At 46.8% G+C, this 25,983-nt stretch overlaps 1 protein-coding gene across 1 annotated transcript; it reads left to right on the top strand.

Annotated features, from left to right (window-relative positions):
• On the top strand, nt 18,143-22,301 carry LOC8082066 (receptor kinase-like protein Xa21). Its single transcript, XM_002451177.2, has 2 exons — nt 18,143-21,524; nt 21,692-22,301. The coding sequence occupies exons 1-2, from the start codon at nt 18,515-18,517 to the stop codon at nt 22,078-22,080; spliced, it is 3,399 nt and encodes a 1,132-aa protein (XP_002451222.2). The 5' UTR covers nt 18,143-18,514; the 3' UTR covers nt 22,081-22,301.

The raw sequence follows: 25,983 nt of genomic DNA, 5'->3' as shown, positions 1-25,983 counted from the left end.
CCTAGGGTGTATATATATATATATTCCACAAGGCGTCATTCCGTGGCCGCTCGAGGTATGCTTATTATGCACTAGGCGATGGGGCACAATGGAGCCTAGGGGGGGGTAGGCAGTCTCTGATGCCCTTACGTCCGGCCAGATCTAGATGGTGAGCAGCGGGGAAGGTGGGAACAGCATGCTGCTGCGGCGAAGGAGAGACATGGATGGTGGGGAGATATGGACATTGGGCAGCAATACGTACAATGGACCACGGCCAGCGGCGGTGGTAGACGTGGCTCAGAGTGCGGCCATGGTGGTGGCGCAGACGGAAGGGAGGAGTACGTGCGGCCATGGTGGAGATGGAAGGGCGCAGTCGCACGGTGGCAGAGAAGGTTGGCTCTGTTTTGGCAGGTAAGGTGGGCTATGTTTTTTTATCTCTAATTTCTTCTCTTTTTTCATGGTAACATATATAAATGTATAAAATACCTAGGAAACACCATGCAAACGTCTAGGCACGCCGCACGCCTAGTAGGCTGTAAGGCCAGTCTCAGTGGAGGTTTCACCAAGATGTCATGCACATTTATTAGAGCGCCATGTCAACAAAACTGCACTTTTTGCTAAACGAAGATGAAAGAGAAGGAAGTAGTTTCACCATCTACGGGCGTTGTTTCCCACGCGGTGAAACGAGATGAAATCCCCACTCACCATCTTGCATGTGATCTAATCATTTTGCAGTAATTAAATGCTTTGCCCAGCCTAGGAAACGTCAAGGTGAAACTCATGCATTGTGGAGGTTGTTTCATTGTTCGTTTCATTGATGCTCTGTCAGCAGATTTATTTTGGAATAGTGCATTGAAACGGGCCACTGGGACTGGCCTAAGTAGAGGGTCACCGCCTAGTTAGCATCTAATACAATCTTGTATATATCGAAAGTGCATATATAGTAATACTATATAAGAAGTGCTCCGGTACTCCTTACCTAAAAATGTTTGTGAATCTTAAAGCCAAAACCAGTTAATATGATTAGGGGTAAACACGGATAAACTCAAGATTTTCCATGGCTGCATGTCCGTGGATGTTAACATCTCCTAATCACCTGGGATAGTGTATGACGTGGGTAGTTAACGCAACAAATATAGCACATTTTGATTTAGAAAAGGAAACAAAAAATGAATTTAAGTGATACAAACGGAAGATCAATAGAGACATGTTTGGGTGATATCAGTATTCTACTTTTTTGTCATCCTCAAAATCGTAAAAATTAAATCTGTAAAATTGCAATGTTTTTTAAAGACTCAAGAAATATGTTTTTTTTAAGAAAATAGATCTGAACAAAATCAATATTTAGAAGAATATGCAACATATAGAAAATATAAAAAAAGATTCGAGAATTATATATATACAATAAAGCACATGCATTAATGTTATGCGAAGTTTTGCTTTTTTCAGCCATCTCCAGAATTCATAAAAAATAGCGAAAATTTGAACCCAGGACATGCTAGCATTTTTCTAACAAAACATTATACTACAGCTATTACGAAGTAGTATATTGTACCAGCTTCTTATTTATCGTACTTACTAGTGTCGAATTATGTTTATAAATACAATATATACGACATTTAACAAAACACCTAGAATTGACATGTATATGTACTGTTGTACTCTGAATGAATGAATGAACAGAGCATTCTTCCCATTCTACTCTCTTACATGGTATCGGTCTAACCGATCCTCCTCTCTTCCACCTTCCGCTACCTCTGCCATGGCGACCCCTCCCAGCTCCTCTGGCAATTCCAACCCCTTTGCCGTCGGCCTTGACCCTGCTCCACCACCAGCCTCCACGCTCGTGCTGCTCAACATCCGCAGTCACGTGCCGGTGGTTCTCAACGCCGATGAAGGCAACTTCCGTCAGTGGCGCAACTTCTTCGAGCTCACACTCCAGAAATTCGGCCTCTACAGCCATATTGATGGCACGATCGACGCCGCCGCCATGATCGACAATCCGGAGTGGCTTCAGATCGACTCCTGCATCGTCTCCTGGCTCTACAGCAACGTCTCCAAGGAGATCTGGAGTGATGTCAACAAGACCGGCGCCACTGCGTACTCCGCCTGGACGGCAATCGCTGGGCAATTCCTCGACCACAGTCTCCAGCGCGCCGTCTACATCCAACAAGAGTTCCACAGTCTCTACCAAGGGGACATGAACATCAGTGAGTATTGCGGCCTTATGATTGCGGCGCCGCCGTCTCTGATCCGGCGCTCGTCATCAACACACTTCGTGGCCTGAACAACAAATTCAGCCAGGCCATAGCTGTCCTCACCACCATGTCCCCACCTCCCACCTTCCTCTACACCAAGTCATATCTGCTGCAGGAGGAACACCGGATTCGTCATTCTCTACAGATGGAGGCACAGACGGCACTGCTCGCGGGTACCACCAACCCCACAGCGCCCAAGCCCGTGGCACCGGCACCTTCCCCGTCATCTGGCTCCAACCACGGCGCCAACGATCGCCGCAAGAAGCGCAAGGCTTCTGACGGCCGCAACCGCCAGAACAACGCGGCCAGTCAGGGTGTCCCACCTGGTGGACAAAACATGCACCCCGGCGCGGCGCCACCACCGTGGGCCTCGGCCTACAACCCTTGGCATGGTGTCGTCCAGGCCTGGCCGATGAACGCCTGGCGCCCTAGCATCCTCGGTTCCAGGCCAGGCGTCAGTCCGCCGCAAGCCATGGCGGCGCTCTCGGCTCCTACTCCGACCATGGACTCCAACTACTACTCTAGTGCCTCGAGTTCCCTGCCGACCGGCCTCTACTCGGCGCTCAATGGCATGTCCATCCAGAACTCCGGAGGCTGTGGCGGCGATTGGTTCCTCAACACTGGAGCCACAGCACACATGGCTTCAAATCCTGGTATCCTCACCTCCCCTCAATCCCCCACTATTCATCGTCATATTATTGTCGGCAATGGCCAACTCCTCCCACCTCAGTCCACTGGCCACACCACAATACCCACACTGCTTCTCCCCTCCAACTACGCAATGTTTTAATTGCTCCTCAAATTGTTAAGAACCTCATTTCTGTGCGTGCTCTAGCGCGTGACAACTCTGTTGAATTTGATCCATGGGGCTTTTCTATCAAGGACCTACGCACCCGGATGGCGCTCCTCCGATGTGACTCCTCCGGCGAACTTTACCCACTTCGCCCATCTTCAAGCACACCGACGCGCTCTCCGACTGCTCTCCTTGCATCCACCGACAGCTCGCTCTGGCATGCGCGCCTCGGCCACCCTGGACACGGCACGCTCCAGCAATTGTCACGCTCCATAGGTTTCACTTGCTCCAAGTCTAGTCCACACACATGTGAAGCCTGTCGCCTTGGCAAACATGTCCGCCTACCATTCACTGAGTCCAATAATGTTTCGCATATTCCTTTTCAACTTCTGTATTGTGATGTATGGACGTCACCTATCATATGCAATTCTGGCTACAAGTACTACCTTGTCATTTTGGATGATTTTTCACATTACGTTTGGACCTTTCCCTTACGCCACAAATAAGACGTTCTACCCACCCTCATCTCCTTCCATGCCTTTGTGCACACTCAATTTCAGGTCCCTATCATGTGTCTCCAAACTGACAACGGTCGTGAGTTTGATAACTCAGCGTCATGCGCATTCTTTGCCACACACGGCATTGCGCTACGACTCATGTGCCCATACACATCACAACAGAACGGTCGTGCGGAACGAGTCCTACGAAAGCTCAATGACGGCATTCGTTCCTTGTTGTTCCAGGCATCCATCCCCTCCAGCTTCTGGCCTGACGCCCTGGCCGCCTCCACCTACCTGCTAAATCGGCGACCATGCCGGCCTCGCCACAACGCAGTCCTCTTCAAGCTGTTGTTTGGGTCACCACCCGATTACACTCACCTCCGAGTCTTTGGGTGCCTTTGTTACCCAAACACCGTGTCCACCGCCCCTAACAAACTTTCACCGCGATCTGTGCGCTGCGTATTCCTTGGATACCCCCTCGATCAAAAGGGATACAAGTGCTACAATCCAGTTACCAAACAGGTGCTCATCTCACAACATGTCTACTTCGACGAAACATGTTTTCCATTTTCGTAGGCACAAACGTCGCAGCCACAGGAGGCACCCCCATGTCCGACGTGCCTCCCAGACATGGTTCCGATCCCTGTCGAGCACCGGCCGACTCGACGCGCAGCACCAGCAATACAGCGCGGCGCTGCAACAACACCCCCTCATTCGCCTGAGGCTCGGGTGAACCCCAGTGCTGCACCGCCATCACAACCTGCAACCTCGTCATCCACGCACGACGCGTCGACGGTCCCGCAAGCTGTGCCCCTGCACGGTGCCTCAACATCGACCCCGACCACCGCCTCGACATCAAGCTCATCACCTGTGCAGGCACCGGCTTCACCTCGAGGGTCGGCTGCCGCGCCACCGCAGCGACACCCGATGGTCACGCGTGCGCAAGCTGGGATTCACAAGCCTAATCCCAAGTATGCGCACGTGGCCACCACACCTGCACTAGCACCTCCACCGACCGGAGTCCGTGCCGCGCTCCGAGACCCGGAGTGGCTGGCTGCGATGCAAGAAGAGTTCAACGCCCTGCAAAACAAAAACACGTGGACACTCGTGCCGCGCCCCGCTCAGGCCAATGTGATCACCGGGAAGTGGCTCTTCAAGAACAAGTTGAATCCTGACGGTACACTGGAACGCCGCAAGGCACGATGGGTTGTTCGAGGCTTCTCCCAACGCCCCGACATTGACTTCCATCAGACGTTCTCCCCAGTGGTGAAACCAGCGACTGTGCGCACAGTCCACCTCGCGGCAACACGACGATGGCCAGTGCATCAACTCGACGTCAAGAAGGCATTCCTCCACGGTGATCTTGCTGAATGAGTGTACTGTCATCAACCTGCAGGCTTCGTCGACCCGGACTGCCCCAACCATGTCTGCCTGCTTGTCAAGTCCTTGTATGGACTCAAGCAAGCGCCGCGAGCGTGGTTTCAGTGTCTTGGCAATCACCTCCGCAGCCTGGGCTTCACTGCCTCCGGCTCCGATAGCTCCTTGTTCATCTTCCAGCGTGGTGATCAGGTGGCGTACCTCCTCGTGTACGTCGACGACATCATTCTAACAGCTTCGACGACCACCACTCTGCGGCGTGTCATTGACCAACTGCGTCATGTCTTCGCGCTCAAGGACCTTGGTGAACTTCGTTTCTTCCTCAGTGTCCAAGTCTGTCGCGATGCAACTGGGTTCTACCCTCAACCAAGCCCAGTCCACCGAGGACATTCTGGAGCGCGTCGGCATGTCCAACTGCAAACCTGCATCCACACCTGTGGAGGCCAAGCCGAAGCTGTCTGCAACCGATGGCGAGCCTGCATCTGACCCCACCTTCTACCGCAGCATCACCGGCGCACTCCAGTACCTAACACTCACGCGCCCGGACATTGCTTACGGGGTGAACCAGGCCTGCCTCCACATGCACGCACCTCGTGACGTACACTGGAACCTCGTCAAGCGTATTCTCCGTTATCTGCGTGGCACCATCAACCACAGCATCAAGATATCGGCAACACCATCGACTGCCCTCAAGGTCTACTCCGATGCCGACTGGGGAGGGTGTCCCGACACACGGCGATCAACGTCTGGATACTGCGTCTTCCTCGGTGATTCCCTTGTGTCGTGGTCGTCGAAGAGGCAAACAACGGTGTCGCGCTCCAGCGCTGAAGCGGAATACAGGGCGGTGGCCAACGCCGCCGCGGAATGCTGCTGGCTACGCAACCTTCTTCGCGAGCTCCATGTTACCATCGACAAGGCAACGGTGATTTACTGTGATAATGTTTCTGCAGTTTATCTATCAGAAAATCCCGTGCATCATCGACGAACAAAACATGTGGAGCTAGACATACATTTTGTCAGGAAAAAGGTTGCTCTGGGTCAATTCAAAGTTCTGCAAATACCTACACAGCATCAATTTGCAGATATCATGACTAAAGGGCTACCAACGCCATTGTTCAATGAATTCAGAGACAGTTTATGCATTCGATCAAATGAAGCTGCAACTGCGGGGGGATGTAAACGACCTATTCTACAGGAGTCTGTTAGATAGTAGTGGGTTAGCTCTCCTTCAGTTAGTCAGCGTGTGTGCCCGGTTCTGCTGGCCACTCCTTGCTTGTAGGCAGGTAGTTAGCATCACTAGGCTGGGATTGATCCTTGACATGTATATGTACTGTTGTACTCTGAATGAATGAACTCGAGCATTCTTTCCATTCTAGTCTCTTACATTCCCAAGCCCGAGAGGTACTACATATAAATATTATACACGCTCTGACAATCTCTGCAAATCCAATTCAAGCGCCATGAAAAAACTAAGATGTAAGAGAATCAACTTATCCAAAGCCACAATCTAAAACAAACATTCAGAAAACAAACACACGATAAAAATGAAATAGTCCTGTAGCACTTACACCCAAAACTCGGCGTCATCCGAGTACCCCCCACGGCCCCCCCTGAGCCTGCTGGCAGGCTAGCTATGCTTATCAGGGTAAGCTGAACAAGCAGAAACACGGTAGGAAGGAAGTAACACGGCATTCCTAGCATTGTATTGTATGAGAACAGTGAGCTTCAATTCCAAGTTCTTATGGTGGAACCTGTGTGGGTGTATGGTCAATACCAGTCACGAGGAAGGTTCGTCCAAACAAAAGTCAGGAGAGACATTAGGCCCTGTTTAGCTTTCCACCTAAAAATTTTTCATCCATCACATCGAATCTTTGGACACATGCATGAAACATTGTCTTGCAGTTTCCTGACGAGCTATGTAATTTGTTTTTTTATTAATTTTTAAAAATCACTCCCAACATCCTTCCGACACATCCGATTTGACACCCAAAAAATTTTCATCTCCAATCTAAACAGGGCCTTATCTTAAATTTCTCTAAACAAGAAATTAAATGAGAGAGATAGGAAACCTTTCCATCTCAAATAATTTCTCTGAAAACTATGAATTCTATCCCTGCTTATTTCGGTGGGCTGCACATATTCAAGCATCAATGCTTTCCTTCGAAAGTGACTCTTAGTGCTCTTGTTCCAGACAATTTAACGGCCTGTGGAGCAAGAAAGGATGCATTATGCACTTTCCTCTCTGAGTCATTGTTAGAGCATCTCCAACCGTTTGGCATAGTTCATTTGGCAAATGAGGGAGTTTGCTAAGTCCTAAATAAATATGGCAAAGGTGAAAAGAGATAATCTCCAATGGTTTGATATTAATCACTTGACAAAAAAGAAAATCTGGCAGCGGAAGGAGGGAGTAGTCGCGCGAATAGATTTTGCGCGAGGGACGCGATGCCAAGCGTGGAGGGGCTTGGCATATATGCAAGTTCTTTCCCTCTATTTGCCAAGTTAACAAAATTGCAAAACTCAATTACCAAACCGTTGGAGAGGTGTTTTTTAGACTTTTTTTTGTAAATACATGAATGCAAAGTCTATTTGTCAAACGGTTGGGGATGCTCTTACTTTTTCAACAAAATTTGCATTCTGTGCTTTGTAAATTAGTGGCGCATCATGACAGACAATTCCGAAAATGCATTGTCAAGGTTCATGGCGGTTTTATGCATTCTAATCTATCAGGGTATGAACGGGTCCATATATGCAATATGATTCAAAAATAAATAAGCCCATCAATTAAGATACTTCTGTTCAAAAGAACGAAACAAGCAAACACAATGCTTCAAATAACTAATACCTTCTCAGACTAGTGCAACAATGATTTTTCTACAGATGGATTTCGTTGATTATTATATTCTTTTTTATAACCAACGGCTTGTGCCATTTCATTAATCCAGAGTCATGCCTTGACTTCGGTTGACGACCAAAATTTGACAGGCTGGGAAAACTAGCCAAGATGGCTATCTAACTTTGTCAATTTAAAAATAGAACTCAATCATTGTGTAGCTATTGGCAAGGCGAAAGAACTGCATTAATAGAAGCCAATTTGGAAAGCAACTATGAAAAATTCATAATTACGTTCCAAATTTACATCACATATAAGTATACTAATTAATATACAATTAATAAGTCCTAGAAACAGCTTCATATGGATTATTGTAAATAGATATTGTTCTCTGATGCCTGAGAGGTACTATAAATACTATACACTTTCGACATGCTCTACAGATCCAATTCAAGCGCCATGAAAATACTAAGATGTATGAGAATCAACTCATGCAAAGCCACAAGCTAAAACAAACGTTCAGAAAAAAAAAACACACGATAACAATCAAATAGTCTCCTAGCACTTACATCCAGAAGAATGGCCTGGAGCACTCCTCCTCCCCGCCGGAGCCTGCTGACTGTCCGTGTTTATCAAGATCAGCTGAATCATGATCAGTAACACGGTAGAAAGGAAGTAATAACGCCTAATTCCTAGCATTGTGAGAACGGTGAGCTTCAATTCCATGTTCTTATGGGAGAACCTGGGGGTGTACAGTCAATGTCAGTCGCCGCGTCCATGAGGCATATATATAGTTCAATCGTATATATATATATATATATATATATATATATATATATATATATATATATATATATATATATATATGACGATGAAGCTGAAATGACAGAACTATCCCACGTCCATAGAGCTCACTTCCTTCTGTTGAATGGTCAAATGCATAGAGAAATGAATTCTCTTGCGACTACGACATATCACTTGCAACCTGCAGGACACGTTTGGCTGCTGTCACGGCATGCACAGGCTTTCCAAACGAAGACTCATCAGTGGAAGCCACTGAAATTCTCCCAAGGAAGACTCACCGTAGGTCATCGTCTCGATCCGATAATATAATTAATCTGCAGCTTCTGCCAGGGTCGGTCGTGGTCTCGGTAGTCAACGATTTCAGCATAGCATGGTGCCTACCTTCTGGCCGGCTTCCATGACAAGTTGACTGCACCTGGACTTGCCCATGCGCACCAAAGGCGACACCGAGAAACAGAGAACTTTTTTCAGTATATTTTCTGTTAGGTACACATACAGATCCAAATATCTCCAGATATTAATATGAAATGGATAAATCAGATACAGATTCGTATTTACTACACACATTAATTAACTTTGTTGGCTTGGTCCGACGTGGTCTCACCCGGGCACGCTGCTGCTTACAGAGAGAGACCACCGCGGCCACAACACCGCCAGCGCCAGGCCCATCCCAAGAACACCAGCAGGGCGCCAGCCCGGTCGTCCCGACGAACACTCCTGTTAACCGCAGCGACGGCGGCGGCTAATCAGAAGAGAGATAAAGGAACATCTAGGAATTTAACTCGAGTTCTTAGCAAAACGAAGAGTACTTGGCCTCTGGCCTTACAAGAGTATAGAATGAATTCTGTTGCCCGACTCTTTTCCCTCTGGCCATCTTATCTCACTCAGCAGCGGACTTGTTCCCACAAGCGTTACAGGCCCACTCAGGCCCAGCAATCTTGATGCTTCTGGTCCTCTTTCTGGAGGAATGCTTGGGCCTTGACACAGCGGCTGGGTCCCCAGGATGTGGGCTGCTGACATGGTTCCCCCCTTGAGTGCCGGCATGTCCCCAGGCCGGTGCACCAGGGAAACGCTGATGCAGCGCCTCCTTGTCTTCCCAAGTGGCAAGGTCCTCATCGAGTCCACTCCATTTGATCAGCACTTGAGGAACGACAGCTTGACCGCGTTGGTGAAGTCTTGTCTGCAGAACGCGCTCTGGAATTTGAAGCATGTCTTCAGAGTCGGGAAGAACTTTACCGAGCAACGAAGGTGATGGTGGTGCAGACTTGAGGAGGGAGACGTGGAAGACAGGATGGATGTTGCTGGATGGAGGAAGCTCCAGCTTGTATGCCACTGCGCCGATCTTGGACAGGATCTTGAACGGCCCGAAGTACTTGAAGCATAGTTTGTGGTGTGATCTTGGTGCTAACGAAGTCTGCACGTACGGCTGGAGGCGAAGGTAGACGAAGTCGCCAACTTGAAATGAACGCTCGGAGCGACGCTTGTCCGCCTGGTGCTTCATGCGTTGCTGCGCGCGAAGAAGGTGTTGTCGCACCGCCGCGAGCATAGTAGAGCGCTCCTCCAGCAATTTCGTCACATCGGAAACAGGGGAAACCATATCATCAGTAAGACCAAAATGTCGAGGCGAATGGCCATAGAGTACCTCGAATGGAGATTTTCCCAGGGCTGAATGTTCACTGGTATTATACCAGAATTCTGCAAGAGAAATCCAGCGAATCCACCGACGCGGGCAGGAATGAACAAAACACCGGAGGTACGTCTCCAGACATTGGTTGACACGCTCAGTCTGGCCATCGGACTGCGGGTGATAAGCTGAGCTCATTGACAGAGAAACCTGGGCTAGACGAAACAATTCCCGCCAAAATTGGCTGGTGAAAATTGGATCTCGGTCCGAGATGATCTGAACTGGCATCCCATGCAGCTTGAATACATGATCCAGAAATGCCTATGCAACCTTCTGAGCATTGAATGGATGGTGAAGTGGAACAAAGTGTGCATACTTAGTGAGCTTGTCAACTATCACCATGATGCAATCGGAAGAGGCTGAAGTTGGTAATCCTTCAATAAAGTCCATGCTAATCACTTGCCAAGCTTCAGTAGGAACTGGAAGAGGTGCAAGTAGGCCGGGGTACCTTGAACGATCCGGCTTGGCTTGAATACAGATGGTGCAGGCTGACACAAAGTCCTTGACAGTACGCTTCAAGCCCTTCCAGCAAAACAGCTTCTTAACTCTACTGTGAGTTACTGGAAAGCCGGAGTGTCCGCCAATCGCACTGGCATGGAGAGCAGAGATGATGCGCTGCTGCAAAGTGACATTTGCACCGACCCAAATTCGTCCCGAATATCGTATGACACCATCAACCAAGCGGAAAGGAGGACGTGCGTCAGGATGGACAGCGAGCTGTTTAAGTAACTCCTGAGAATCTGGGTCTTGGTCATAACCAGCGACAAGATCAGCTAACCATGTGGGTGTACAAACTGAGACTGCCTGTAATTGAGCTGGCGGACTAGGGTGACGAGACAAGGCATCTGCTGCAGAATTTGATATTCCTGGTTTGTAGACAATTTTGTATTGTAGCCTAGAGAGCTTGTGATACATTTTAAGTTGCCATTGGGTATGCAGCCGTTGATCAGTCACGTGCATGAGGCTACGTTGGTCTGTGAAAATTAAGAATTCTGCATGTTGCAAATAAGACCGCCAATGCTCGACCGCCACTAGTATGGCAAGGAATTCCTTCTCATAGGTTGAAAGAGCACTAGTACGAGGTCCCAGAGATTTACTGACAAAGGCTAGTGGATGTCCATCTTGCAAAAGAACTGCACCAACTCCGGAGTTGCTGGCATCAGTTTGAATGTGGAACTGCTTGGAGAAATCTGGAAGAGCTAAAACCGGAGCCGAGACCAGGGCATCCTTAAGTGCTTGGAAAGCAGCAGTATGAGCTTGTGTCCAAACGAATAAGCAATTTTTCTTAAGCAGGTCGGTTAAGGGTCTTGCTATGGCAGCATAATTCTTGACGAATTTCCGATAATAGCCGGCAAGTCCCAAAAATCTGCGAAGCTCTTTAACATCGTTGGGCTGCGGCCAAAGCTGGACGGACTGAATTTTGGAAGGGTCGGTAGAAACACCACCATTGCCCACAATATGACCCAAATACGAGATGGACTGCTTGCCGAACTGGCATTTGCTGAATTTCACTTTCCACTGATCAGCAGCTAGTAATTGGAACACTTGACGCAAGTGATGGATGTGAGCATCGAACGTGGGACTGTATATCAAAATATCATCAAAGAACACTAGGGCACACTTGCGCAGGAGAGACAACAGAGTTGAATTCATTGCACCTTGAAAGGTATTCGGAGCTCCGGTGAGAGGCGGCACGGAGGCTGGCTAACTTCACAGAGCAGGTGCAGCAAAAGAGGAGAACGCCCCTCATCAGTCATCTCCAAACCACCACAAGCGCCAGCAAGAAAGCCATATCTGCCCCACATCTAGGAGGGGGGAGATCCTGCTCCTGAAGAGACTGGGTATGCCTCCGCTGCAACCCACCGCATCGCCGGCCTTCCAAGCAAGCAAGCATATGAGGCAATCCGCAGCAGCAGAATCACTGAAACACAGATGAAGCGTTTCTGGCAGCAAACTCCGGCAGAACAGAACAATCCTGCCGAGCATCGCTGATCGCAGCTGAGGCTCCTGTGACCACTGAACGTCGTAGTTAACAATGAATAATATTTCTATCCTGTCTTGGAATGTGCTGGGGTTGAACATCAGGGCACGTAGAGATTCAGTAATAAGAACTCTAGTGGATGATGTGCGACTGAGCATTGTCTGTCTCCAGTCCAGGAGACTAAGCTCGCTGTAATCCCTCAGCACATGGTGTTTGCCTTTGCCATGATGGGCATCAATTGTTTGGACTTCGCTTACCTTCCTGCCTCGAACACCAGATCGAGAGGCGTCATCTTGATTGCAGCCAGGGACGCGGCGTTTCCATTTCCAGTGTACTCGTCGGCTGCTACTCGTTGACTGTGAAGGTGCGCTCGGCAGAACTGCAGAATCAAGCTGATATGGTTTGTGGTGGCTCACCTCAGTCTACGGGCCTCAGGACGACAATGACAAGGCTCTATTCCTGGAAGAGCCGGAAGCCATCAGGCACGAGTGTCCAGGTCCATGGGCCATTTGCGGTGACTTCAACCTGATCCTGTCTGAGGCCGACAAGAACAACGACCGGATCAACCGTGTTAACTTGTCCCGATTCAGACAAACGGTTGCGGACCTTCAGCTCCAAGATCTGCACCTCCACGGAAGATGCTACACATGGAGCAATGAACCAGAAAACCCAACGCTGGTCCGTCTCGATCGTGTGTTAGTATCTGTGGCCTGGGAAGAAATGTTCCCCAGCGCACACCTACACAGCCTGGCCTCCGAGGCATCTGATCACTGCCCCCTGCTAGTGAACACTAACCTGACAGGCATGTCAAAGGCTCAGTTCCATTTTGAAATCTTCTGGCCACAGTATGATTGTTACATCCAGGTGGTAACTGACTCATGGTCTAGCACACCTCTTTGATCAATGGATCCAAAGTCTATATTGATGTCTATGTGCGGGGGATTTTCTTTACCTCGTTCTTCGTCTAGAAAAGAGAGGTGTTTGTAATTTGTATCTTCATACCAAAACTCTTTTACTTTCAATAAATGCTGCAGGGGCCCCGGTGTTAGCTAAACTGAATGCACACATAATGTAATCTTTATTCAGTTGAGTCATGCATGAGTTAGTTAGGTGATGGACATGATCGGTGGCGTGCTAGATCATGATCCAGCCCGAGTTGGTCAGCATGTCAGCGCCACGACGCGAGCTGCACACGCGGCGTGTATCGCTGAGAAACGATATCGCGCACGGCGTGCGGCGTGGCGTGGGGACTTGGCGATCAAGCCAAGGTGTATCTGCATCATGTATATAAGAGCATGAATAAAGACCGAAAAGGCTACGACGTTGTGTAGCACAATATCTGTGTTCATGTTCGCATTGCTTGATCCCATCTACTCTCTCTCGCCGTGATCACCACGTTCCCGCCGGCATCGAGTTCACGTACCCAGGGCATCGCCTGGTTCCAACAACTGGTATCAGAGCCGAGGTGGCTGGAGTTTATGGTGTTCAGTGTCGAGGAGGTGAAGTAGAGGAGAAGGGGTGGTTCAGTCCGCCAGGCGAAAGAAGATCGGGGCGAGAACAACAGCGTCGTCGAGATGAGTTCTCCACCAAAGCAAGGCATGTCGGGGGAGAAGGAAGTAATGGAGCGTGCTTTCAATCAGGCCACCGGAAACCTCACCTAGCCGATGCTGACGCGCACTAACTACCAAGGGTGGTCGGCGCATGTTCAGTGCAATCTCGAGAGGATTTTCCTCTGTGATGCGATGGAGGGTGGAGACAAGGTCGAGCGGCGGCGCGATCGGTTGGCGCTGGCGGCGATCCTCCGTGGAGTACCGGAGGAGATGCACACCATGCTGCTCGGCAAGAAGTCCTTCAAGGAGGCCTGGGAAGCCATCAAGACCATGCGCCTTGGGGCGGATCGAGTCAAGGAGGTAGACGCTCAAAAGCTCTTGGCTGAATTCGAGTCGATCGCGTTCAAGCTGGGAGAAGCTATCGACGATTTTGCGGTGCGGATCAGCAAGCTTGCCTCGGATCTACGAGGACTTGGGGAGACCAGCGTGGATGACACGCGCGTGGTGAAGTTCCTCCGAGTTGTGCCGTCAAGGTACAATCAAGTTGCTGTCGCAATCGAAATGTCCAGCGACCTGAAAACGTTGTCCATTGATGAGTTCGTCGGTTGTCTTCGCGCGGCGGAGGATCGGTTCGAGCCCTTTGTGGAACAGGTGACTGAGAAGACAGGCAAACTCCTGCTGACAGAGGAGGAATGGACGGCCAGAAACAAGAGCCGCATTGTGCCTGACTCATTGTCATCCAGTGGAGGGCGTGGCGGCGGAGGCCGCTATGTCAAGAAGGAGAAGACTGGCGCGCGTGGCGGCAGTGACACGCGCGACGCCGGTGTGAAACTCACGTCGATGGGAACACCTCGATGGAGGGGCAAGTGCTGTAAGTGCGGGATCTATAGACACTTCACTAAAGAATGCCTCACGAAGGTTCAAAAGGAAGAACGACATGAGGCAGCTCATGTCGCTGCTGATGGCGAGGCCGCACTCGTGGTGGCGAAGTGCACAGTAGTCACAGGCGGCCAGCACGTGTTCCTGAACCAGGAACGTGTGTTCCCGGCAGAGTACAACGATGACGCATGGATTCTGGACACGGGCGCCACAAACCACATGACAGGCTCATGGGAGGCATTGACGAGCCTTGATGAAACAGTTCAGAGCGCAGTGCGGTTCGGCGACGGCTCGATGGTGAAGATTCAAGGCATTGGAGCTGTGACGATCGCTGGGAAGAATGCTGAACATCGGGTGCTCACTGAGGTATACTACATACCCTCTCTTAAATGTAACATTGTTAGTCTTGGTCAACTGGAGGAGAATGGATGTTGTGTTGTTATTGATAATGGCGTCATGGAAGTATTCAAGCGCAAGCAAGCTGTACAGCGGCAGCGCTATGTTCTAATACGAGCAGAGAGAAAAAACAGGCTCTACGTGATGAAAGTAAAGTTGAGCTTTCCAGTGTGCTTGATGACCAAGATGGAAGAGGAGGCATGGGTATGGCATGCAAGGTTTGGCACCTCAATTTCAGGGCACTGTAGGATCTTGGTGCAAAGGCTATGGTGGTTGGAATCCCTCAGATCAGGCGAGTAGAACAAGTTTGTGATGGTTGTGCTTTGGAAAACATCATAGGGTGCCATTTCCTCAGGCGTTAGCGTATCGGGCAGCAGTCGGGCTTGAGCTTGTGCATACCGACCTGTGTGGTCAGATCTCACCACCAACGCCTGGAGGGAAGTCCTACTTCTTGTTGATAGTAGATGATAACAGCCGCTATATGTGGCTGGAACTTCTTGCAACCAAGGATGAAGCACTGAATAGCTTCAGAAAATCAGGTCGTCGACTAAAAGGGATCATAATAGACAGAGGAGGGGAGTTTAACTCTGGTGTTGTGGTTACCTTCTGCAATGAAAGGGGTATCAAGCACAACACGGCCACTCCATATACTCCCCAACAGAATGGGGTAGTAGAGCGCAGGAATCAGATGGTAGTAGAGATGGCACGGTGTATGATGAAATCTATGAAGGTTCCGACTCAGTTTTGAGGGGAGGTTGTGCAGACAACAGTATATGTTCTGAATCGCTCGCCAACCAAAAGCCTCAATGATATGACACCATATGAGGCCTGGTTCGGGAAGAAACCTGGAGTGTGTCATATGCGCACATTCGGTTGTAAAGTCTATGCAAAATCGGTAGGTCCCGGAATTAGAAAATTGGCTGACAGATCAACTCTCGACGTGTTCTTTGGCTATGAATCAGCAACCAAAGGCTATCGTGTGTATGATCTAATAAATAAGAAGCTGATGATCTCCAGAGATGTGATTTTCGATGAAAAGACGCAGTGGAATTGGGGGGATGAAAGGTCCTTGTTTGGTTTTGGTAATTGAGTGACAACTTAATTAGGTGGACTAATAGTGTTTATGTGAGATACACAAGAGATTAGTCCATAGATGGATATGTGATAATGAAGGAGCAAATTGCATATGAGGCATGATATGGAGTCATGTGACCAAGGTGGAGAAGATCAAGATGAGACTTGACTCGATGGACTGGTTGCAAGTGTGAAGGGAAAGTCAGAGGCTTTGAAGCGAGGGACCGCGTGTAACGGTGAAACTTAAGCAAGACGATGGACCGACGCAACGGTGAAGAGCAAGTAAAGTCAAGATCGATGAACCAATATGGTTACGTGATGATATGAAGTGGATCATATCATTTGGTGATTGTTTGGTGCATGTGTTGCATCAACATCGAAGGAGATGGGATGAAATGTGCAAGGCAAAGGTATAACATATAGGGCATTTTATTTCACCGGTCTAAGTTGAGTAGAGAAGTGCTTGACTGGATTTAGGATAAATAACCGTACTATAAAGAGGGGAAATCTTTATTTGCAATGGTTATCTAGTGCCACTAAGTGTGAGTCTCATTTGCATTACCTAGCGCTTAGTGACGTGGTGAGCTGCATGAGAAAGCCTATAAAAATATTTGTGAAAAGCTAATTTAAATGTCCAATTTATTTTGAAATATTTTGGTGAAGGTACTGAAAATTCACAGAAGGTAAACTGCTGGCCAGACGAAAAGAAATTGCAAGCTGTTGTGACAAGCTAAAAGGATTTGGCAAGTAGCTGAAACAAGTTAGAAGCAGTTGCAATCAGTTAAAACCGGTGCATAGTTTAAACCGCAAGCGGATGAATATTTTTGCAAGAAGCTGGAAACAGTTGCGACCAGTTGGAACCAGTTAAAATCAGTGCACAGCTCAATAGCAAGCAAATGAAGAAAATTGCAAGAAGCTGGAAGCCGTCACGACCAGTCGCAACTAGTTAAAACTAGTGTACAGTTTAACAGCAAGTAGGTAAAAAAAAGTTGGAAGCAGTTGCTGCTAGTTGGAATCAGTTGAAAGAATTTACAGCTGCTGCTTGCTGCCTGTCTCGTGCGTAAGACGCTGCCTGTCTCGTGCGTAAGACGGAAATGGTAGTCAGAGACCCTGTTTGCATGCGTTGCATATTGTAGAGCTCTTGCCACATTAAATGAGAGAGAGAAAGAGAAAGATGATTTGAGAAAAGGAGGTAGCCATTGACCTTTGCTATTTATAGCGTAGGGTCCACTCAAGTACAAGAAGATACTTAATTAATTTGAGGTGCTGCTCGTCCATTCAGAATAGAGATTGGAGGAGTGCATGCACGTGGACTGCTGGGAGGTTGTAGCTCTTTGCTTCTCACTCATTTATTTGGTGGAGCCCAGTGCTGAGAGAATGCAGAGGGTCACTCAGTGCCTGTGCTGCTGCCCGTTGTGGCAAACGGCATTGTTGTTGCCCGTTGGAGAGCTGGCTGGCCAAGTCATTTAGACCGAGCGCTTCCTTTCCCTTCTCCAACTCTCGAGAACACAGCAGAGGGAGCTCTCCCATTATTTTTACAACAGAGAGCAAGCAAGTCGAGGGTTCCTCCTCTTCTCTCTCTCATGGATTTGAGCTGAATTTCTTAGAGAGATTGAGAATCCTTTGTGGGTGTGTATAAGAGGTTAAAGATCCACCATTTCCCCTTTCTCTCCCTCTGATGCTTGGTGCTATTTCGAGTGAGAGAGTGAGAGCCTAGTGTGTGTATTCGGAATTTGCATTTGGTGGCACTAGGAAATCTTTGTGATTGGGGACTTCTTGTTACTCTTGGTGATTGCCATCACCTAGATGGTTTGGTGGATTGTGACTCCGTTTGAAGCACGCGAGAAGATTGTGCGGTGCTCCGGAGGAGGATTTGTGAGGGATACGGTGCTCACCCCACGGGGATCGCGAAGAGCAACTCTAGTAGAGCGAGATGCAAAGGGCGACAAGTGGTCCGGCCGGATCAAGTGCTAGAGCTTGTGGTAAGCACTCCAAGTTGGAGAGTGTGGCTTTCCAAACGAAGACTCATTGGTCAGTCATCAGTGCAAGCCGCTGAAATTCTTCCAACGAAGACTCACCGTAGGTCATCGCCTCGATCCGAAAATATAATCTGCAGAATCTCCTTTACTTTGTTTACATCAGGCGCGTAGAAAATATGTGTCACTCTGCATTGGTCAAATAATGCACTTATCATACTTTCAGGAAACGTGTTGACTGAGCTGTTCAAATTGTCTGCAAGCTCCTTTATTTTGTGCATCAGATCAGAGCGCAATATAAAAGCTCCTTTGTGGAAAATTACACAAACAAAGATAAAACCATCCATTGAAACTGTGAAGTCAGATTCATACAGTGCAATAGGCATGGAGCTCTATATAACCTCATCATATACGGTTAGCCCAAGGCAGCAGGATGATCTACACATCCATCTATCCATCCATCCATATATGCATAGAAACAATGTCTCACATAGCCAACCACAGCATTTCCATCCTGCCGCTGCTTGCTTTCATCTCCATCCACTTCCTTGCCCTGTGCCAATACACATCACCCGCCGCACTGAATGAATCCAGTGCTCTCCTCTGTCTCAAATCTCAGCTCCGTGACCCATCAGGTGCATTGGCCTCATGGAGAGATGACTCCCCTGCATTCTGCCAGTGGCATGGGGTGACATGCGGCAGCAGACAGCAGGCATCTCGAGTCATTGCACTGGACCTTGAATCCGAGAACATCGCTGGCAGCATTTTCCCTTGCGTCGCCAACCTCAGCTTCCTTGAAAGGATCCACATGCCCAACAACCAGCTCGTTGGTCAGATTTCTCCTGACATCGGCCAGCTAACCCAGCTTCGGTACCTCAACCTCAGCATGAACTCCCTTCGTTGTGAGATACCAGAGGCATTATCTGCATGTTCCCATCTTGAGACAATCGACCTTGATAGCAATTCCCTCCAAGGTGAGATCCCTCCAAGTCTTGCCCGGTGCTCATCCCTTCAGACTGTTATTCTTGGCTACAACAATCTTCAGGGAAGCATCCCTCCACAGCTTGGCTTGCTTCCCAGTCTCTACACGCTGTTTCTCCCCAGCAATAATCTCACAGGAAGCATTCCTGAATTTCTTGGGCAGAGTAAAAACCTGACATGGGTGAATCTTCAGAACAACAGCCTTACTGGATGGATACCCCCTGCTCTGTTCAACTGCACGTCTCTTCATTACATAGATCTCTCACACAATGCTCTTTCTGGGTCTGTCCCACCTTTCTTGCAGGCATCTTCCTCGGCACTGAATTACCTTAGCTTATACGAGAATAATCTCTCTGGAGAGATTCCTAGCTCGCTTGGTAATCTTTCTTCCCTGGCTCTCTTACTGCTTTCTCATAACAGTTTAGGAGGAAGCCTTCCAGAGAGCTTAGGTAAGCTTAAAACCCTGCAAGCACTAGACCTCAGCTATAACAACTTGTCAGGCACCGTTGCACCTGCAATTTATAACATCTCCTCTCTTAATTTTCTTGGACTTGGGGCCAACCAAATTGTCGGTACGCTTCCCACCAGTATCGGCAACACCCTTACAAGCATCACAGAGTTGATATTAGAAGGGAGCAGGTTTGAAGGTCCAATTCCAGCTTCACTAGCCAATGCCACAAATTTGCAATATCTAGATCTCCGTAGCAACGCATTCACAGGTGTTATTCCTTCACTGGGATCCCTGACCTTGTTGAGTTACCTAGATCTAGGTGCAAATAGGCTTCAAGCTGGAGATTGGTCTTTCATGTCCTCTCTAGTCAACTGCACACAGTTAAAGAATTTATGGTTAGATAGAAACAACCTCCAAGGTACAATATCTACTTATATCACCAATATCCCAAAAAGCTTAGAGATCATGGTTCTAAAACATAACCAATTCACAGGTTCTATACCATCAGAGATAGGAAAGTTCACGAATCTCACGGTAATTCAGTTAGATAATAATTTTCTTTCAGGGGAAATTCCAGACACGCTTGGGAACCTCCAAAACATGTCTATTCTGACCATATCCAAAAACCAATTTTCTGGAGAAATCCCAAGATCAATTGGGAAGCTAGAGAAGCTTACTGAACTTCTTTTCAACGAAAATAATTTGACCGGGCTCATACCTTCTAGTTTAGAGGGCTGCAAACAACTGACAACACTCAATCTTTCTTCCAATAGCTTGTACGGAGGCATTCCACGGGAACTCTTTTCGATATCTACACTTTCTGTTGGCTTAGACTTGTCCAACAACAAACTCACTGGAGACATACCGTTTGAGATTGGTGGATTGATCAATCTGAATTCACTTAGTCTTTCCAACAATCAATTATCAGGAGAGATCCCCTCCACACTTGGTCAGTGCCTTCTTCTGCAGTCACTTCACTTAGAAGCAAATAATCTGCACAGAAGCATCCCAGATTCTTTCATCAACTTAAAAGGCATCACTGTGATGGATCTTTCCCAGAATAACTTGTCTGGTAGAATTCCTCAATTCTTGGAGTCACTTAGCTCTTTACAGATTCTAAATCTATCCTTCAATGACCTTGAGGGCCCTGTCCCTGGAGGTGGCATCTTCGCTAGACCAAATGATGTGTTCATCCAAGGAAACAATAAGTTGTGTGCAACGTCTCCAGATCTACAAGTACCACAGTGCTTGACATCAAGACCCCAAAGAAAGAAGCATGCCTACATTTTAGCTGTTCTGGTTTCACTTGCTAGTGTGACTGCAGTCACAATGGCGTGTGTTGTTGTCATTATTTTGAAGAAGAGAAGGAAAGGAAAGCAACTAACCAACCAGTCATTAAAGGAGCTAAAGAATTTCTCTTATGGTGATTTATTCAAAGCAACAGATGGTTTCTCTCCTAACAGTCTTGTTGGATCCGGAAGATTTGGATTGGTGTACAAAGGTCAATTCAAGGTTGAAGAATGTGCAGTTGCCATAAAGGTATTCAGGCTCGACCAATTTGGAGCACCAAGTAACTTCCTTTCTGAATGTGAGGCATTGAGAAACATTCGCCATCGGAATCTTATCAGAGTGATTAGTGTATGTTCAACATTTGATCCAACTGGAAGTGAATTCAAAGCACTCATTCTTGAGTACATGGTAAATGGTAACCTAGAAAGCTGGCTCCATCAGAAAGACTGCACAGAAAGCACAAAAAGACCATTGAGTTTAGGCACACGAATAGCAATAGCTGTGGATATTGCTGCTGCATTGGACTATCTTCATAATCGATGCACTCCTCCTTTGGTACATCGTGATCTGAAACCAAGCAATGTCCTTTTGAATGATGAAATGGTTGCATCTCTCAGTGATTTCGGGCTTGCAAAGTTTCTTTCTGTTGACTTTTCAACAGGATTCAATAACTCATTGAGTGCTGTAGGACCAAGAGGATCTATCGGATACATTGCACCAGGTGAGCACATGTTTCACTCTTGTTTTTATTTTAATCAGAATGAATTGTACTTCTGTATATGATATTTGTCCTGTAAATGATGCTTTGGCATCTTATCTATATTTTTCCCAATTTTCTGAAAAAGTTAAGTGGAGGATTTTCTTATTAAGTTTTGCACTACATTGCAGAGTATGGCATGGGGTGCAAAATCTCAGTTGAGGGTGACATCTACAGCTATGGAATTATTCTTCTGGAGATTATTACAGGAAGGCGACCAACTGATGACATGTTTAAGGATGGAGTAAACATCCGCAACTTTGTGGAGTCATCACTTCCACTGAATATCCATAACATTTTAGAACCAAATCTCACTGTATATCATGAAGGTGAAGACGGAGGACAGGCAATGATTGAAATGCAGCACTGTGCCATGCAACTCGCAAATATTGGTCTAAAATGTTCTGAGATGTCACCCAAGGATCGGCCAAGAACAGAGGAGGTTTATGCTGAAATGTTGGCCATCAAAGAAGAATTTTCAACACTGTGCTCATGGGGAAGTATATCTATGTTACTGTAATTCATATAGTACCTCTGTAGCAGACTTCGCGTATGGAAAAAGATTTGTAAAAGGCAGTTGATCAAATAAATATGTAGCCAGGGACAAGTAAGTATTAGTGCTTTTCCTAGTATAGTGCTTGGAAACGGTACTAAGTGCCAACCCTGGCTATAGTACTAAGTGTCAATAACAGTACATATGATCGCTTCTACCACCGCATGTTTAGTTCAGAATCACCACATGTTTTTTATGTGACCCCTAACTCCCTAAGCATCATAACCCAATTGTGTGATGACCTAAAAATTCGAGGCCTTTTAGAATAACTTGAACTCCCTATGAAACATTAATGACTGATACAATCAAATTAGTGATGTTATACTAGCCCGAGTGTTAAAATACAACACACTCCAAGTCTTAGTTAGAAACTGCAAAGCATGATGCCCTTTTTTCAAGCAACAACTGATGAAATAAACTGAATATTTTAGACATCTATATAACATGTGGTTCAATCATGCGTTCCTGGCCTCCCACTTTGCATTTCATAGCACATATTACCTATCTTTCAGTATGCGAAAAATCAAGATGACCAACCTTCTCTGAAATTTTGAAATCTGAAGAACAGAACAAAATTTCACATAACTGAACAACACCATGCCATTTTCACTAAATAACAACCTCTAAAGTCTAAACTACAATGTCAATTCCAATAAATAACAAAATCATTCATATAAGGAGCCTTCAAAAAAATATTATGCTCAAATGTTGATCTTTGTAGACTGTTTTCTTTCCCTTGGTTATAGCCTACTTCTATCTGACTCTACTTTCAATTTGTTTCACTGTGGGTGTGGGATATGGACTCCTTTTTCTTTGAAAAATGGGAAAATAGTGGACAATTTCAATCTGTATAATGGTACTAGTTCCTCTAGTTGCAACAACTGACAGCATACAACAGTAAACCGTTTTATTTGGAATGGGCCATGTAAACAGCATTTTATAAACCTAAAGCAATGTGAACCCGTGTACTCTCCTCACTCGACAGGTAGGCTGCTCCCTACTTCCCTCATACTGAAAGGTCGCAGCAGATCCAGTACACCAAACAGAGAGAATTGAACATAAACATCACCATCAAAACATTAAAAAGAAAACTTGCAAGTCATTGACAAGACTAAAATGCTGAATACCACTCGTAGCAACAAACCATGTCATGACATTATTATTATCCCCTACTTTCTTTCTCTAGTGCTACAAGCCATACATGGATTTTTAGACTGAAATATAACTAAAAATATTTAAAACTGTGTATACTACAGAATTTCATAAGGTATCGTTCGACCAAAAGCACGTGCAGCCCTTGATGTTTATTAGAAGCCAGCAGCCACACCAGTTCTCAACATGTGTACATTCTCACAAAAAAAAGCTAGCTTGATTAATTTTCTCTGCCCATTAACCTGCATTCTGTTCCCCCCATGTAGTTTCGAAAACCAACACTATAATCCTAGCCAGTTGCACAGTTCTCACATAGCAAAGCAAATTCAACACGGCAAGCTAGCTTGTAATCAGTTCGAATCCCAAAAGCAAAGGAAAATCTCCAGGCCACTGACCTCGGGGTCGGGGCCGGCGGCGTGTCGGAGCCACAGAGCAGGGGAGCCGGGGGGGATCCGTCAGAGCCACAGGCGTCTTCCTCCTCTCCGGCCTCCGGGATCGGGTGCGCTGGCCTGTGGCGCACCTCGCGAGCGTGGGCTCGGGTTCCGCTCCAAGGAAGTCGGGCGGAACTCGGCCCTCCTCGCCGGCGCGGCTCCTCGCGGGCATGTGACCATGGGCGGCGCGGAGCAGACGCCAGAGGCAGCGGAAAGCTATAGTTTGTGATGATGTATAAAGTGATCATCGAAGGAGACAAAATCTGTGACTTTTTCGTTTGGCTGTTGTTACTCATTCTGTTGTGACAAGATGGCAAGATCTGAATGCTTGCTGAGTTTTTTTTAGTGCTATGTAAAAGAATCCAATAACATATGCAAGAAAGTACCTAGAGATTACGATGATTGGCATTTGATTCAAGGCCTAATTTCATAGGACCCAGCAGAAATCATTTCAACTTTTGCTGCTTTCTTAAGCACAGAGCTTTTCTTCAGTAGTATTTACCCCCAATCAGTTGCAGATCCTGACTAATAATGGATTACACAATGAAGAAATCTTTTGCATATATATATATATATATATATCAACAACACTGGCTCTAGCTACTATTATTGCCACACAGACGTAAGTAGCCACGTCCGGTACACGGGTCCTTGTAGCACCACGAAAAACATACCCGTGTGGCGCCAACACTCTGCCATCATAATCTACACTGCCACGCCAAAAGGTACTCTCTGCTGGTCTCTGCTTCGGAAACAGCCTCTTCACACACGTGCTCACAAATTAAAACATTGTCAGCTTTCATCAGCAACTTCTTGGTGGAGGTAGTAGTACTAGTTTTTGCCGATCCGGAACGTTGAAAGCCTCCAATTTTTAAAGATTCAGCTAAAATATTTTTTTTTTAAAAAAAAAAGTCTTTTCATCTTACTCACGTACGTACTCTCTCGTTCTAGGCGACGGAGTAGAGAATTGGCAAAGGAAGTCGTTCACACGTCGTGGAGTGGTTTTTTGACCCGTTTGCCTCTGTTACGCCTGGCTCCGGTTATCCGCACGCTCGCCGTCAAGCTAGCAGTAGGGGCACTTGAACACGAAAGCAACGAGCGTGCACAGCGCCATGCAGGTCAAAGAAAAAACTTACCATTCGAACTACAAAAGTATTGTTGTATAGCCGACACTCGCAGGTCTATTTAATAAAAGCAAACAAGAAAAACTTCTTCCTAAATAATGACTCATTGATAAACAGAATCATATTGTAAACGACCTCTAAAAGCTATACGGAGGGGGAGTATATTTTTATTTGGCTCTAGGACTACAGTCTCTACCTCGGAAAGTATACATACACCATGTACACTTTTGGTCATAACGATCGAAGATTCGCAGAATGGCAGTTGAATTCAACCGTACCCTCCAATACAAAAATGTCAATAAAAAAGGGCAAAAATTTCCACGTTCCCTACATGGTCTTGAAGCCTTGAAATTTCAGATTGGATCGGACCTCGTCGTGGTGGCGGCGACACATCACGCGTCGACTCTTCTCTCTCTCTTTTTTTTGGGCCTTGTTTAGTTGGTGAAGAAAAAAATTTCACGACACTATAGCACTTTCGTTTGTTTGTGATAATTATTGTCTAACCATGGACTAACTAGACTTAAAAGATTTGTCTCGTAAATTTCAACCAAACTATGTAATTAATTTTTATTTTTATCTATATTTAATATTTTATGCGTCTAGAGATTCGATGTTACGGAGAATCTTGAAAAATTTTGGATTTTGAAATGAAAGTAAACAAGGCCTTGGTTGTGTTTTCTTTTCGTGGAAATTGAGATTTGTGAGATGAGAAGTCAGAAGAGAGGAGAATCTCAGGAAGGTACGCCCGTCCTTGGATACGTACGGCCGGCCACGCTTTTTTAGGTGGGACCCACGGTCGGACCGTACGGAAATTCTACGCGATGCAACTTGATTTGACACTTGGACATGTGGGGCCGGCCCACCTGCAGCGAGAGCAAAAGCGAGGAAGGAATCCTATGGAATGGAAGCTTCCGCATGGAGGCGACTTTTTTGTTCTCGGCCCCTGGGAAAAACATATATTACTACAACAGATGAGGGCTTGGATTTCTTTTTTGTTTTTTTTCCCCTTAACGGCTTACTGTACTTGTTTTCTGTTTAAAAAACCATTCGAATTTTAGATAGATTGCACCCAATTTTGAGACAAACTACGGAGAACGATAATAGCGTACGTATATGATCCCTCTATTATCTAACCTTGTGTTAGACCTGGTGCTACACACTAA

The sequence above is a fragment of the Sorghum bicolor genome, chromosome 5 (genome assembly GCF_000003195.3).
Source record: "Sorghum bicolor cultivar BTx623 chromosome 5, Sorghum_bicolor_NCBIv3, whole genome shotgun sequence".
Classification (NCBI taxonomy): domain Eukaryota; kingdom Viridiplantae; phylum Streptophyta; class Magnoliopsida; order Poales; family Poaceae; genus Sorghum; species Sorghum bicolor.
The sequence above is the reverse complement of the archived record's forward strand: the minus strand, read 5'-3'. Positions and strand labels throughout refer to the sequence as shown.